The 15,973-nt window shown below is 49.0% G+C and overlaps 1 protein-coding gene across 1 annotated transcript in view; it reads left to right on the top strand.

The window, feature by feature from the left end:
• Nucleotides 1-15,268, top strand: part of LOC138801951 (carbonic anhydrase 4-like) — a 29,813-nt gene extending 14,545 nt beyond the window's left edge. Inside the window, exons 5-9 of the mRNA XM_069985047.1 lie at nt 1,233-1,375; nt 7,616-7,705; nt 10,923-10,992; nt 11,314-11,477; nt 15,062-15,268. Coding sequence (XP_069841148.1) covers nt 1,233-1,375; nt 7,616-7,705; nt 10,923-10,992; nt 11,314-11,477; nt 15,062-15,268 — 674 coding nt within the window. The remainder of the gene's footprint in view (nt 1-1,232; nt 1,376-7,615; nt 7,706-10,922; nt 10,993-11,313; nt 11,478-15,061) is intronic.
• Nucleotides 15,269-15,973: the final 705 nt, after the last annotated feature.

The raw sequence follows: 15,973 nt of genomic DNA, 5'->3' as shown, positions 1-15,973 counted from the left end.
AACACTACAGGGGAAGAGGGAGGCCCCCCACTACAAGGGAAGAGGGAGGCCCCCCACTACAGGGGAAGAGGGAGACCCCCCACTACAAGGGAAGAGGGAGGCCCCCCACTACAGGGGAAGAGGGAGGACCCCACTACAGGGGAAGAGGGAGCTCCAACACTACAGGGGAAGAGGGAGGCCCCCCACTACAGGGGAAGAGGTGGTTCCAACACTACAGGGGAAGAGGGGGCTCCAACACTACAGGGGAAGAGGGAGGCCCCCCACTACAGGGGAAGAGGGAGGCTCCCAACACTACAGGGGAAGAGGGAGGCCCCCCGCTACAGGGGAAGAGGGAGGCCCCCCACTACAGGGGAAGAGGGAGACCCCCAACACTACAGGGGAAGAGGGAGGCCCCCAACACTACAGGGGAAGAGGGAGGCCCCCCACTACAGGGGAAGAGGGGGCTCCAACACTACAGGGGAAGAGGGAGGCCCCCAACTACAGGGGAAGAGGGGGCTCCAACACTACAGGGGAAGAGGGAGCTCCAGCATTACAGGGGAAGAGGGAGGCCCCCCACTACAGGGGAAGAGGGAGGCCCCCCACTACAGGGGAAGAGGGAGGCCCCCAACACTACAGGGGAAGAGGTGGTTCCAACACTACAGGGGAAGAGGGAGGCCCCCCACTACAGGGAAAGAGGGAGGCCCCCCCACTACAGGGGAAGAGGGAGGCCCCCCCACTACAGGGGAAGAGGAAGGTCCAACACTACAGGGGAAGAGGGAGACCCCCCACTACAGGGGAAGAGGGGGCTCCAACACTACAGGGGAAGAGGGGGCTGCACTACTACAGGGGAAGAGGGGGCTCCAACACTACAGGTGCAGAGGGGGCTCCACCAGTACAGGTGCAGAGGGGGCTCCACCAGTACAGGGGCACAGAGGGCTCCACCAGTACAGGTGCAGAGGGGGCTCCACCAGTACAGCGGCAGAGGGGGCTCCACCAGTACAGGGGCACAGGGGGCTCCACCAGTACAGGGGCAGAGGGGGCTCCACCAGTACAGGGGCAGAGGGGGCTCCACCAGTACAGGGGCACAGGGGGCCCTCCAGCACAGGGGATGTAACCAACCACTGCTATAGTTGTACATAGTAGGTTTTCCCCCCCTGCTCTGACACCCATCCCGCTGATCACAGTTGGCATCAGGCCACTGATATTCTGTTCTGACATATCTCAGTGAATTACTTGATGCTTTTGTCTTCCAGTGGAGATTTCCATCAGTAATGGCGTCTCACTATCGGGGGGCGGCCTCCCTTCTACATATGTTGCTACTGCATTTCATTTTCATTGGGGAAATGGAAGATTGGGCTCTGAGCACAGGTTGTCTGGGAAGCAGTATCCTATGGAGGTAATATCATCCTTAGTATCCTATAGTACCATATAGAAGTAATATCATCCATAGTATCCTATGGAGGTAATATCATCCTTAGTGTCCTATGGAGGTAATATCATCCTTAGTGTCCTATGGAGGTAATATCATCCTTAGTATCCTATAGAGGTAATATAATCCATAGTATCCTATAGAGGTAATATCATCCATAGTATCCTATAGAGGTAATATAATACATAGTATCCTATAGAGGTAATATAATCCATTGTATCCTATAGAGGTAATATAATCCATTGTATCCTATAGAGGTAATATCATCCATAGTATCCTATAGAGGTCATATCATCAATCTGCACATAACCAGAGATATCTGCACCCATCTATATGTAACCAGAGATATCTGCAGCCATCTATACATCACCAGTGTGAGATATCTGCAACCATCTATACGTAACCAGTGTGAGATATCTGCACTCATCTATATGTAACCAGTGTGAGATATCTGCACCCATCTATACATAACCAGTGTGAGATATCTGCACCCATCTATACATCACCAGTGTGAGATATCTGCAGCCATCTATACATCACCAGTGTGAGATATCTGCAGCCATCTATACATCACCAGTGTGAGATATCTGCAGCCATCTATACGTAACCAGAGATATCTGCAGCCATCTATACGTAACCAGTGTGAGATCTCTGCAGCCATCTATACATAACCAGTGTGAGATCTCTGCAGCCATCTATACGTAACCAGAGATATCTGCAGCCATCTATACGTAACCAGTGTGAGATATCTGCAGCCATCTATACATCACCAGTGTGAGATATCTGCAGCCATTATACATCACCAGTGTGAGATATCTGCAGCCATCTATACATAACCAGTGTGAGATATCTGCAGCCATCTATACATAACCAGTGTGAGATATCTGCAGCCATCTATACATCACCAGTGTGAGATATCTGCAGCCATCTATACATCACCAGTGTGAGATCTCTGCAGCCATCTATACATAACCAGTGTGAGATATCTGCAGCCATCTATACATAACCAGTGTGAGATATCTGCAGCCATCTATACATAACCAGTGTGAGATATCTGCAGCCATCTATACATTACCAGTGTGAGATATCTGCAGCCATCTATACGTAACCAGAGATATCTGCAGCCATCTATACATAACCAGAGATATCTGCAGCCATCTATACATAACCAGAGATATGTGCAGCCATCTATACATAACCAGTGTGAGATATCTGCAGCAATCTATACATAACCAGTGTGAGATATCTGCAGCCATCTATACATAACCAGTGTGAGATATCTGCAGCCATCTATACATAACCAGTGTGAGATATCTGCAGCCATCTATACATCACCAGTGTGAGATATCTGCAGCCATCTATACATCACCAGTGTGAGATCTCTGCAGCCATCTATACATAACCAGTGTGAGATATCTGCAGCCATCTATACATAACCAGTGTGAGATATCTGCAGCCATCTATACATAACCAGTGTGAGATATCTGCAGCCATCTATACATTACCAGTGTGAGATATCTGCAGCCATCTATACGTAACCAGAGATATCTGCAGCCATCTATACATAACCAGAGATATCTGCAGCCATCTATACATAACCAGAGATATGTGCAGCCATCTATACATAACCAGTGTGAGATATCTGCAGCCATCTATACATAACCAGTGTGAGATATCTGCAGCCATCTATACATAACCAGTGTGAGATATCTGCAGCCATCTATACATAACCAGTGTGAGATATCTGCAGCCATCTATACATAACCAGTGTGAGATATCTGCAGCCATCTATACATAACCAGTGTGAGATATCTGCAGCCATCTATACGTAACCAGAGATATCTGCAGCCATCTATACGTAACCAGAGATATCTGCAGCAATCTATACGTAATCAGAGATATCTGCAGCCATCTATACGTAACCAGAGATATCTGCAGCCATCTATACGTAACCAGAGATATCTGCAGCCATCTATACATAACCAGAGATATCTGCAGCAATCTATACATAATCAGAGATATCTGCAGCAATCTATACATCACCAGTGTGAGATATCTGCAGCCATCTATACATAACCAGTGTGAGATATCTGCAGCCATCTATACATAACCAGAGATATCTGCAGCCATCTATACATAACCAGTGTGAGATATCTGCAGCCATCTATACATCACCAGTGTGAGATATCTGCAGCCATCTATACATCACCAGTGTGAGATATCTGCAGCCATCTATACGTAACCAGTGTGAGATATCTGCAGCCATCTATACATCACCAGTGTGAGATATCTGCAGCCATCTATACGTAACCAGAGATATCTGCAGCCATCTATACATAACCAGTGTGAGATATCTGCAGCCATCTATACATCACCAGTGTGAGATATCTGCAGCCATCTATACGTAACCAGAGATATCTGCAGCCATCTATACATAACCAGAGATATCTGCAGCCATCTATACATAACCAGAGATATGTGCAGCCATCTATACATAACCAGTGTGAGATATCTGCAGCCATCTATACGTAACCAGAGATATCTGCAGCCATCTATACGTAACCAGAGATATCTGCAGCCATCTATACATAACCAGTGTGAGATATCTGCAGCCATCTATACATAACCAGTGTGAGATATCTGCAGCCATCTATACATAACCAGTGTGAGATATCTGCAGCCATCTATACATAACCAGTGTGAGATATCTGCAGCCATCTATACGTAACCAGAGATATCTGCAGCCATCTATACGTAACCAGAGATATCTGCAGCCATCTATACATAACCAGAGATATCTGCAGCAATCTATACGTAATCAGAGATATCTGCAGCCATCTATACGTAACCAGAGATATCTGCAGCCATCTATACGTAACCAGAGATATCTGCAGCCATCTATACATAACCAGAGATATCTGCAGCAATCTATACATAATCAGAGATATCTGCAGCAATCTATACATCACCAGTGTGAGATATCTGCAGCCATCTATACATAACCAGTGTGAGATATCTGCAGCCATCTATACATAACCAGAGATATCTGCAGCCATCTATACATAACCAGTGTGAGATATCTGCAGCCATCTATACATCACCAGTGTGAGATATCTGCAGCCATCTATACATCACCAGTGTGAGATATCTGCAGCCATCTATACGTAACCAGTGTGAGATATCTGCAGCCATCTATACATCACCAGTGTGAGTTATCTGCAGCCATCTATACGTAACCAGTGTGAGATATCTGCAGCCATCTATACATCACCAGTGTGAGATATCTGCAGCCATCTATACATCACCAGTGTGAGATATCTGCAGCAATCTATGCGTAATCAGAGATATCTGCAGCCATCTATATGTAACCAGAGATATCTGCAGCCATCTATATGTAACCAGAGATATCTGCAGCCATCTATATGTAACCAGAGATATCTGCAGCCATCTATATGTAACCAGTGTGAGATATCTGCAGCCATCTATACGTAATCAGAGATATCTGCAGCCATCTATATGTAACCAGAGATATCTGCAGCCATCTATACATAACCAGAGATATCTGCAACCATCTATATGTAACCAGAGATATCTGCAGCCATCTATATGTAACCAGTGTGAGATATCTGCAGCCATCTATACGTAATCAGAGATATCTGCAGCCATCTATATGTAACCAGTGTGAGATATCTGCAGCCATCTATACGTAACCAGTGTGAGATATCTGCAGCCATCTATACATCACCAGTGTGAGATATCTGCAGCCATCTATACGTAATCAGAGATATCTGCAGCCATCTATACATAACCAGAGATATCTGCAGCCATCTATACATAACCAGTGTGAGATATCTGCAGCCATCTATACATAACCAGTGTGAGATATCTGCAGCCATCTATACGTAACCAGTGTGAGATATCTGCAGCCATCTATACATCACCAGTGTGAGATATCTGCAGCCATCTATACATAACCAGTGTGAGATATCTGCAGCCATCTATACGTAACCAGTGTGAGATATCTGCAGCCATCTATACATCACCAGTGTGAGATATCTGCAGCCATCTATACATAACCAGTGTGAGATATCTGCAGCCATCTATTTGTAACCAGTGTGAGATATCTGCACCCATCTATACATAACCAGAGATATGTGCAGCCATCTATACATAACCAGTGTGAGATATCTGCAGCCATCTATACATAACCAGTGTGAGATATCTGCAGCCATCTATAAGTAACCAGAGATATCTGCAGCCATCTATACATAACCAGAGATATGTGCAGCCATCTATACATAACCAGAGATATGTGCAGCCATCTATACATAACCAGTGTGAGATATCTGCAGCCATCTATACATCACCAGTGTGATATATCTGCAACCATCTATACATCACCAGTGTGAGATATCTGCAGCCATCTATACATAACCAGTGTGAGATATCTGCAGCCATCTATACATAACCAGTGTGAGATATCTGCAGCCATCTATACATAACAAGTGTGAGATATCTGCAGCCATCTATACATCACCAGTGTGAGATATCTGCAGCCATCTATACATCACCAGTGTGAGATATCTGCAGCCATCTATACGTAACCAGAGATATCTGCAGCCATCTATACGTAACCAGAGATATCTGCAGCCATCTATACATAACCAGAGATATGTGCAGCCATCTATACATAACCAGAGATATGTGCAGCCATCTATACATAACCAGTGTGAGATATCTGCAGCCATCTATACGTAACCAGAGATATCTGCAGCCATCTATACATAACCAGAGATATCTGCAGCAATCTATACGTAATCAGAGATATCTGCAGCCATCTATACGTAACCAGAGATATCTGCAGCCATCTATACATAACCAGAGATATCTGCAGCCATCTATACATAACCAGTGTGAGATATCTGCAGCCATCTATACATAACCAGTGTGAGATATCTGCAGCCATCTATACGTAATCAGAGATATCTGCAGCCATCTATACGTAACCAGTGTGAGGTATCTGCAGCCATCTATACGTAACCAGTGTGAGATATCTGCAGCCATCTATACGTAACCAGAGATATCTGCAGCCATCTATACGTAACCAGAGATATCTGCAGCCATCTATACGTAACCAGAGATATGTGCAGCCATCTATACATAACCAGAGATATCTGCAGCAATCTATACGTAATCAGAGATATCTGCAGCCATCTATACGTAACCAGAGATATCTGCAGCCATCTATACATAACCAGAGATATCTTCAGCCATCTATACATAACCAGTGTGAGATATCTGCAGCCATCTATACATAACCAGTGTGAGATATCTGCAGCCATCTATACATAACCAGTGTGAGATATCTGCAGCCATCTATACATCACCAGTGTGAGATATCTGCAGCCATCTATACATAACCAGTGTGAGATATCTGCAGCCATCTATACATAACCAGTGTGAGATATCTGCAGCCATCTATACATAACCAGTGTGAGATATCTGCAGCCATCTATACATAACCAGAGATATCTGCAGCCATCTATACATAACCAGTGTGAGATATCTGCAGCCATCTATACATAACCAGTGTGAGATATCTGCAGCCATCTATACATAACCAGTGTGAGATATCTGCAGCCATCTATTTGTAACCAGTGTGAGATATCTGCAGCCATCTATACGTAACCAGAGATATCTGCAGCAATCTATACGTAACCAGAGATATGTGCAGCCATCTATACATAACCAGAGATATCTGCAGCCATCTATACATAACCAGAGATATCTGCAGCCATCTATACGTAACCAGTGTGAGATATCTGCAGCCATCTATACGTAACCAGTGTGAGATATCTGCAGCCATCTATACATAACCAGTGTGAGATATCTGCAACCATCTATACATAACCAGTGTGAGATATCTGCAGCCATCTATACATAACCAGTGTGAGATATCTGCAGCCATCTATACATAACCAGTGTGAGATATCTGCAGCCATCTATACATCACCAGTGTGAGATATCTGCAGCCATCTATACGTAATCAGAGATATCTGCAGCCATCTATACGTAATCAGAGATATCTGCAGCCATCTATACATGAAGGGTAGGATGGATTCTGAGGATTATTTGGTTTCTGGTGCTGATTGATCGCCGCCGCCACAGGTTTGTTCTTTTACATTGACTTTTCTTTGTTTTTGGTAGATGCACATTGTGCACATAAAGGAAGGAATGAACCTGTCACAAGCAAAACAAGACCCCAGTGGAATTGCCGTTCTGGGCTTTTTTATTGATGTGAGTAATGCTGCCGTTTGTCCAGCTCTCCCTTCTTTATTGATGTGAGTAATGCTCCCCTGTTTGTCCAGCTCTCCCTTCTTTATTGATGTGAGTAATGCTGCCCTGTTTGTCCAGCTCTCCCTTCTTTATTGATGTGAGTAATGTTGCCCTGTTTGTCCAGCTCTCCCTTCTCTATTGATGTGAGTAATGCTCCCCTGTTTGTCCAGCTCTCCCTTCTTTATTGATGTGAGTAATGTTGCCCTGTTTGTCCAGCTCTCCCTTCTCTATTGATGTGAGTAATGTTGCCCTGTTTGTCCAGTTCTCCCTTCTCTATTGATGTGAGTAATGTTGCCCTGTTTGTCCAGCTCTCCCTTCTTTATTGATATGAGTAATGTTGCTGTTTGTCCAGCTCTCCCTTCTTTATTGATGTGAGTAATGTTGCTGTTTGTCCAGCTCTCCCTTCTTTATTGATGTGAGTAATGTTGCCCTGTTTGTCCAGTTCTCCCTTCTTTATTGATGTTAGTAATGTTGCTGTTTGTCCAGCTCTCCCTTCTTTATTGCTGTGAGTAATGCTGCCCTGTTTGTCCAGCTCTCCCTTCCTCATTGATGTAATAATGCTCCCCTGTTCATCAAGCTCTCCCTTTTTCATTGACGTAATGCTGCCCTGCTCTTCCTGTTCTACCTTCATTGAGTAATGCTACCCTATTTTTCCTTTTCTCCCTTCTCCATTAAGTAATGCTGCCCTGTTCATCCAGCTCTCCCTTTCTCATTGACATGGGTAATGCTGCCCTGTCCTCCTGTCTAACCCACCCTCTTGTCCACTCAATGCCTCCCATATAAGTCCCAGTAATGTATTGAATCTTCTTAGTCTAAATACAAGAGGATTAAGAATTCTGCCCCATCTTCCACTATTCCAACCTTTTGATGTTCCTCCAGTGGTGATTGTCTCCCGGAGCTCGCGTCTATATGAGCATGGTCATCCATTTCATAGGAAATGCTACAACACACAGCAATGTGAATAACCATGTATCAGTGGGAAAACGGGGGTGTAAATGAGCTTGGGGGTAGTCCAGCCCATGTCGTCTTCATGTCGTGCCCCAGTGTAACGGCCTGGATAGTAGAAAGACCAAAGTTACTGGTACTTGTAGTCCAAGTTCCTATAAAGGGTCCATAGATGTAATTACAGGCGGCTTGTAGTGGATATGGGCAGGGAAGCAGTGGGGGGCAGCACAGTAAATGTTAGACAGCTTAAGAGTTCTTACCTGTTTGGGACACTTCATACATGGGAGATAAGACATGTATGCTCGAAATGAGACTCCCTATCAGGCCCCAGGATTATGTACACCCCTGCAAATAGTTTTCTGCTGACAGGGAAACCACCAGAGCTAAAGGGTCAAGGAGGCCGTGCTTAGGAGCCTTCTGATCTGCTCTGATTGGTGGGCAGCTATTTCACTGATCTGATTGGTGGGCAGCTATTCCACTGATCTGATCGATGGACAACTATTTCCCTGATCTGACCCCCCATGTAGATGTGTTCCCCTTTTGAATGGTCACCTTCTGTACTGTGACCTCAGTAGTGGTGGGAGCTTCCTGTAGGTCCTGGGATGAAGTTCTGGCTTCTTAGGGAGGTCTTCCACCATCTTGTGTTCTTCAGCTGATCTTCCTGGACAGTGAAGGTCTCCTCCAGGCCCCCAATGTAGATGTGTTCCTCTCTCTAATGGTAACGCCATAAGAGAAATGGATTGCTGAACTCAGGCAGACCAGCCAAACGACAACACTGCCAGGTGCTAGTGAAAGCGCTCAATGCAGTAGAGTCCTAGGTGCATTGCAAAAGAAGAACCTGTGGAGACTCATTGAAGAGTTCAGCAATCTGTTTCTCTTATGGCTCTACTAGGCATTGCTCCCACCTAGCCAGAATCCTGCTCCACACTGATGAGAGGCAACACCCCGAAACAGCTGTATGTGGATGGTTACTTAGCCTTGGTTTATCCCTTGTCATTACATTGACTAATAGGGCCACTTAATATGGTGGTTTCCTAACAGGAGCTGCCCCTTGGCTAGGTCCTTCCCGGAGGGATATCTGGCTAGTCCTGTGTTTTGAGACTCTTCAATGAGGCTCCACGGGCTCTTCTTTTGCATATTCATGTTTCCCAGGGGGCAATGCACCTAGGACTCCACTGCATTGAGCACTTTCATTAGCAGCCGGCAGTGTTGTCGTTTGGCTGGTCTCCCTGAGTTCAGCAATCTGTTTCTCTTATGGCTCTACTAGGCATTGCTCCCACCTAGCCAGAATCCTGCTCCACACTGATGAGAGGCAACACCCCGAAACAGCTGTATGTGGATGGATACCTGGCCTTGGTTTATCCCTTGTCATTACATTGACTTATAGGGCCACTTAATATGGTGGATTTGGTGGTTTCCTAACAGGAGCTGCCCCTTGGCTGAATCTTTCCTGGAGGGATATCTGGCTAGTCCTGTGTTGAGGCTCCATGGGCTCTTCTTTTGCTCTCTAATGGTCACCTTCTGTACTGTGACCTCATTAGTGGTGGGAGCTTCCTGTAGGTCCTATGATGAAGTTCTGGCTTCTTAGGGAGGTCTTCCACCATCTTGTGTTCTTCAGCTGATCTTCCTGGACAGTGACTGTCTCCTCCAGGCCCCCATGTAGATGTGTTCCCCTTTCGAATGGTCACCTTCTGTACTGTGACCTCAGTAGTGGTGGTAGCTTCCTTTAGGTCCTGGGATGAAGTTCTGGCTTCTTAGGGAGGTCTTCCACCATCTTGTGTTCTTCAGCTTATCTTCCTGGACAGTGATGGTCTCCTCTAGGCCCCCATGTAGATGTGTTCCCCTTTCGGATGGTCAGCCTCTGTACTGTGACCTCAGTAGTGGTGGTAGCTTCCTGTAGGTCCTGGGATGAAGTTCTGGCTTCTTCGGGAGGTCTTCCACCATCTTGTGTTCTTCAGCTTATCTTCCTGGACAGTGATGGTCTCCTCTAGGCCCCCATGTAGATGTGTTCCCCTTTCGGATGGTCAGCCTCTGTACTGTGACCTCAGTAGTGGTGGTAGCTTCCTGTAGGTCCTGGGATGAAGTTCTGGCTTCTTCGGGAGGTCTTCCACCATCTTGTGTTCTTCAGCTGATCTTCCTGGACAGTGGTGGTCTCCTCCTGGCTATGGGGATACTTTTGGACATCACTATACATGACAGAATTTATGGATATTTATCAGTTCTATTTCCACAGATCATGAACTCCACTACTAAGTCACGACTTGCTGTTTTGTGTGACCGGCTGGATAGCGTATCCACTCCTGGTACGTACCATGGGAGGTTGTTTGGGGAGGGGGGGCGGTGACTTTACCCTGCACAACATTATAGCTCATTGCTCCTGGAGCTGGAGGTTCAATGCCCCAGAAAGAATGGTACCTGCAAAATGTTGCATGTTGTAGCATGGTATCTCCTTGTTCTGAGCCTCTTGGGGAGACAACAGGTCTTGTGTTTCCTATACGGTGGTGGTGGGAATATCCTTGCCAGTTTGTGCCCATGATCCTGTCCGCTCAGGTTTGCCTATACCCCCGTCTTGTCAGTAACGTGACTCTTCTACATCCCTCTCGATTTCTTCCTTTGGTTTCCAGGAACAACCCTGCCGCTAAATGTGAACATATCTCTGGCTGATCTGCTGGGGGAGGTCAATCTTGGTCTGTATTACCGCTATAAGGGCTCACTCACCACCCCCACCTGTGAGGAGGCCGTGCTCTGGACTATCTTTAAAACTCCAATAACCATCCCCTCCAACTTGGTGAGTTTCACAGTGTGTACGCAGCTCTAGGAGGGCTGGAAACTCATTTAGCTGTAGGTAGTAATCTTTGCGGGCCCAGATGCTGAGAATACCAAGCTGGTTGGGGGTAAATTCATTACTACAAATGTATAGGTAGGGTGTACATGTGTGATGTATGTGTAGGGAATATATGTTGCAGATATGGGCAGTAAGGGGTATGTATGATGTAGAAGGGGGTAGATGTATGTTTAGTAGGGGATATATGTAGCGGCTACTGGGTATAAAGTGTGTGTGTAAGGGGGGGGGGGGGGGGGTACATACATTATGTGAAAGGTAGCTGCAAGATTAGGTGCTGTGCCAATAAAAATGCCATAATTGGTCCATAGGGTTGTTTTTTTTTGCTTGAAAATGCTGAAGCTAGATATTAGCCGTGAGTCAATAAGAGACACCATTTTGTCAGGGCAGTTTTGCCATACACGTGTCAAGCAAAGTGCGTGTGATGTGGATGTAGCGGGGAAGGAGGAGGTGGTGCATGTGATGTGGATGTAGCGGGGAAGGAGGAGGTGGTGCATGTGATGTGGATGTAGCGGGGAGAAGGAGGTGCGTTTGTCGTGGATGTAGCGGGGGAGGAGGTGGTGCATGTGATGTGGATGTAGCGGGGAAGGAGGAGGTGGTGCATGTGATGTGGATGTAGCGGGGAGAAGGAGGTGCGTTTGTCGTGGATGTAGCGGGGGAGGAGGTGGTGCGTGCGTCGTGGATGTAGCGGGGAAGAGGAGGTGGTGCATGCGATGTGGATGTAGCGGGGAAGGAGGTGGTGCATGTGATGTGGATGTAGCAGGGGAGAAGGAAGGGGCGCGTGTTATGTGGATGAAGCGGGGGAGGAGGAGGGGGCATGTGTGATGTGGATGTAGTGGGGGAGGAGGAGGCGGCATGTGTGATGTGGATGTAGCAGGGGAGGAGGCGGCATGTGTGATGTGGATGTAGCGGGGGAGGAGGCGGCATGTGTGATGTGGATGTAGTGGGGGAGGAGGAGGGGGTGGTGCATGTGATGTGGATGTAGCAGGGAAGGAGGCTGCATGTGTGATGTGGATGTAGCGGGGGAGGAGGAGGGGGCACGTGTGATGTGGATGTAGTGGGGGAGGAGGAGGGGGTGGTGCATGTGATGTGGATGTAGCAGGGAAGGAGGCTGCATGTGTGATGTGGATGTAGCAGGGGAGGAGGAAGGGGCGTGTGTTATGAGGATGAAGCGGGGGAGGAGGAGGGGGTGGTGCATGTGATGTGGATGTAGTGGGGGAGGAGGAGGGGGTGGTGCATGTGATGTGGATGTAGCGGAGGAGGAGGGGGTGGTGCATGTGATGTAGATGTAGCGGAGGAGGAGGGGGTGGTGCATGTGATGTAGATGTAGCAGGGGAGGAGGGGGTGGTGCATGTGATGTGGATGTAGTGGGGGAGGAGGAGGGGGTGGTGCATGTGATGTGGATGGAGAGGAGGAGGAGGGGGTGGGTGCATGTGATGTGGATGTAGCGGAGGAGGAGGGGGTGGTGCATGTGATGTAGATGTAGCGGAGGAGGAGGGGGTGGTGCATGTGATGTAGATGTAGCAGGGGAGGAGGGGGTGGTGCATGTGATGTGGATGTAGTGGGGGAGGAGGAGGGGGTGGTGCATGTGATGTGGATGGAGAGGAGGAGGAGGGGGTGGGTGCATGTGATGTGGATGGAGAGGAGGAGGGGGTGGTGCATGTGATGTGGATGTAGCGGGGGAGGAGGAGGGGGTGGTGCATGTGATGTGGATGTAGCGGGGGAGGAGGAGGTGGTGGTGCATGTGATGTGGATGTAGCGGAGGAGGAGGGGGTGGTGCATGTGATGTGGATGTAGCAGGGGAGGAGGAGGGGGTGGTGCATGTTATGTGGATGTAGCAGGGGAGGAGGCGGCATGTGTGATGTGGATGTAGCGGGGGAGGAGGTGGGGGCACGTGTGATGTGGATGTAGCAGGGGAGGAGGGGGTGGTGCATGTGATGTGGATGTAGCAGGGGAGGAGGGGGTGGTGCATGTGATGTGGATGTAGCAGGGGAGGGAGGAGGGGGTGGTGCATGTGATGTGAATGTAGCGGGGGAGGAGGTGGTGGTGCATGTGATGTGGATGTAGCGGGGGAGGAGGAGGGGGTGGTGCATGTGATGTAGATGTAGAGGGGGAGGAGGAGGGGGTGGTGCATGTGATGTAGATGTAGCAGAGGAGGAGGGGGTGGTGCATGTGATGTGGATGTAGCGGGGGAGGAGGGTAGGTGCATGTGATGTGGATGTAGCGGGGGAGGAGGAGGTGGTGGTGCATGTGATGTGGATGTAGCGGGGGAGGAGGAGGGGGTGGTGCATGTGATGTGGATGTAGCGGGGGAGGAGGGGGTGGGTGCATGTGATGTGGATGGAGAGGAGGAGGGGGTGGTGCATGTGATGTGGATGTAGCGGGGGAGGAGGAGGGGGTGGTGCATGTGATGTGGATGTAGCGGGGGAGGAGGGGGTGGGTGCATGTGATGTGGATGGAGAGGAGGAGGGGGTGGTGCATGTGATGTGGATGTAGCGGGGGAGGAGGAGGGGGTGGTGCATGAGATGTGGATGTAGCGGGGGAGGAGGAGGGGGTGGTGCATGTGATGTGGATGTAGCGGGGGAGGAGGAGGGGGTGGTGCATGTGATGTGGATGTAGCAGGGGAGGAGGCGGCATGCGTGGTGTGGATGTAGCAGGGGAGGAGGCGGCATGTGTGATGTGGATGTAGCAGGGGAGGAGGGGGTGGTGCATGTGATGTGGATGTAGCGGGGGAGGAGGAGGGGGTGGTGCATGTGATGTAGATGGGGAGGAGGAGGGGGGTGGTGCATGTGATGTAGATGTAGCGGGGGAGGAGGAGGTGGTGGTGCATGTGATGTGGATGTAGCGGGGGAGGAGGAGGGGGTGGTGCATGTGATGTAGATGTAGCGGGGGAGGAGGAGGTGGGGGTGCATGTGATGTAGATGTAGCAGGGGAGGAGGGGGTGGTGCATGTGATGTGGATGTAGCGGGGGAGGAGGAGGTGGTGGTGCATGTGATGTGGATGTAGCGGGGGAGGAGGAGGGGGTGGTGCATGTGATGTAGATGTAGCGGGGGAGGAGGAGGGGGTGGTGCATGTGATGTGGATGTAGCGGGGGAGGAGGAGGGGGTGGTGCATGTGATGTAGATGTAGCGGGGGAGGAGGAGGGGGTGGTGCATGTGATGTGGATGTAGCGGGGGAGGAGGAGGGGGTGGTGCATGTGATGTAGATGGGGAGGAGGAGGGGGGTGGTGCATGTGATGTGGATGTAGCGGGGGAGGAGGAGGTGGTGGTGCATGTGATGTGGATGTAGCGGGGGAGGGGGTGGTGCATGTGATGTAGATGTAGCGGGGGAGGAGGAGGGGGTGGTGCATGTGATGTGGATGTAGCGGGGGAGGAGGAGGGGGTGGTGCATGTGATGTGGATGTAGCGGGGGAGATGTGGAGTGGGGGATATATTGTGAGCAGGAGAGCTGGTGTGGATTCGGGGGCCAGTTGCCCTACACTGATCGCTGTCCTCAGTGGGAGACATACTATCTTGTCTTATTCCGTTTCAGGTAAACATCTTCTCCTCTGCTGTAAAGCACAACGTTTCGGGATCTCTGGAGACCCTGCAGAATAATTTCCGTTCTCCCCAACCTCTTAGTGGGCGCAGCGTGCAGGCCTCGTTCTCAAGCTCTGTGGCCCCATCTACCAGCAGAGCAGGATCGCCCAGCACAACACTTTCTGTGGTCTTGTTCCTGCTTCTTCTTCTGACAAGATAACGTCCATCTCCTGAGCTGTACTACACCCAATAATCCTGCTGGGAGCGTCACCCTCTTTACAGTTCTGATACCATTACTACTTCATCTGACAAGATAGTGATCATCCGACGTCCTCCGGAGCTGTATTACTCAGTATACGTCTGCTGGTGCCATGCTCTCCACAGTTGTTACCTCTTTTTGCTCTCCTTCTGACGAGATGACGACCATCTCTGGAGCGGCTTCTCTGCTCTCCCTGCTGACTTCTCCCCCTCCATCGGTTGCACTGGACCTAGCAAAACCAGGCTTTATTCCTCTGTAATGAAGATGGCTTTGCCCGATAATTGGGAGGGGGGGGGGCTAGAAAACAGCTTTTTGAGTACAGAAAGAGGCTTTTTTGCTTAATAAAATCTATTACAGTTTCTTAAAGAGGATGTATCACCAGGTGCATTCTCATTAACCTGATACAGGGATAGAATGGCACCGTCACGGGGAAGCCGGTGCCAAGGTCCGTTTTTCGAACCGCGGCCTGGTTCCTGTGTACGGCGCCGTTCTATCCACGGTTATTGGCTGGTGCTCAAGCACTGGAGGTAGGCCGGGCCGCCCCCAATGGGAGGGAATTCCCTCCCCTCTATGACGTGGCTTCATTGATTCGAACGGAGCCACGTCATACCTCCCATCACTGGGGGCGGGGGCTTGAGCACCGGCTGGTAACCGTAGATAGAATGG

The sequence above is a fragment of the Dendropsophus ebraccatus genome, chromosome 9, assembly GCF_027789765.1.
Source record: "Dendropsophus ebraccatus isolate aDenEbr1 chromosome 9, aDenEbr1.pat, whole genome shotgun sequence".
In the NCBI taxonomy this organism is placed as follows: Eukaryota; Metazoa; Chordata; class Amphibia; order Anura; family Hylidae; genus Dendropsophus; species Dendropsophus ebraccatus.
Note: the sequence above shows the minus strand (reverse complement) of the source record. Positions and strands in the feature narration are given on the sequence as shown.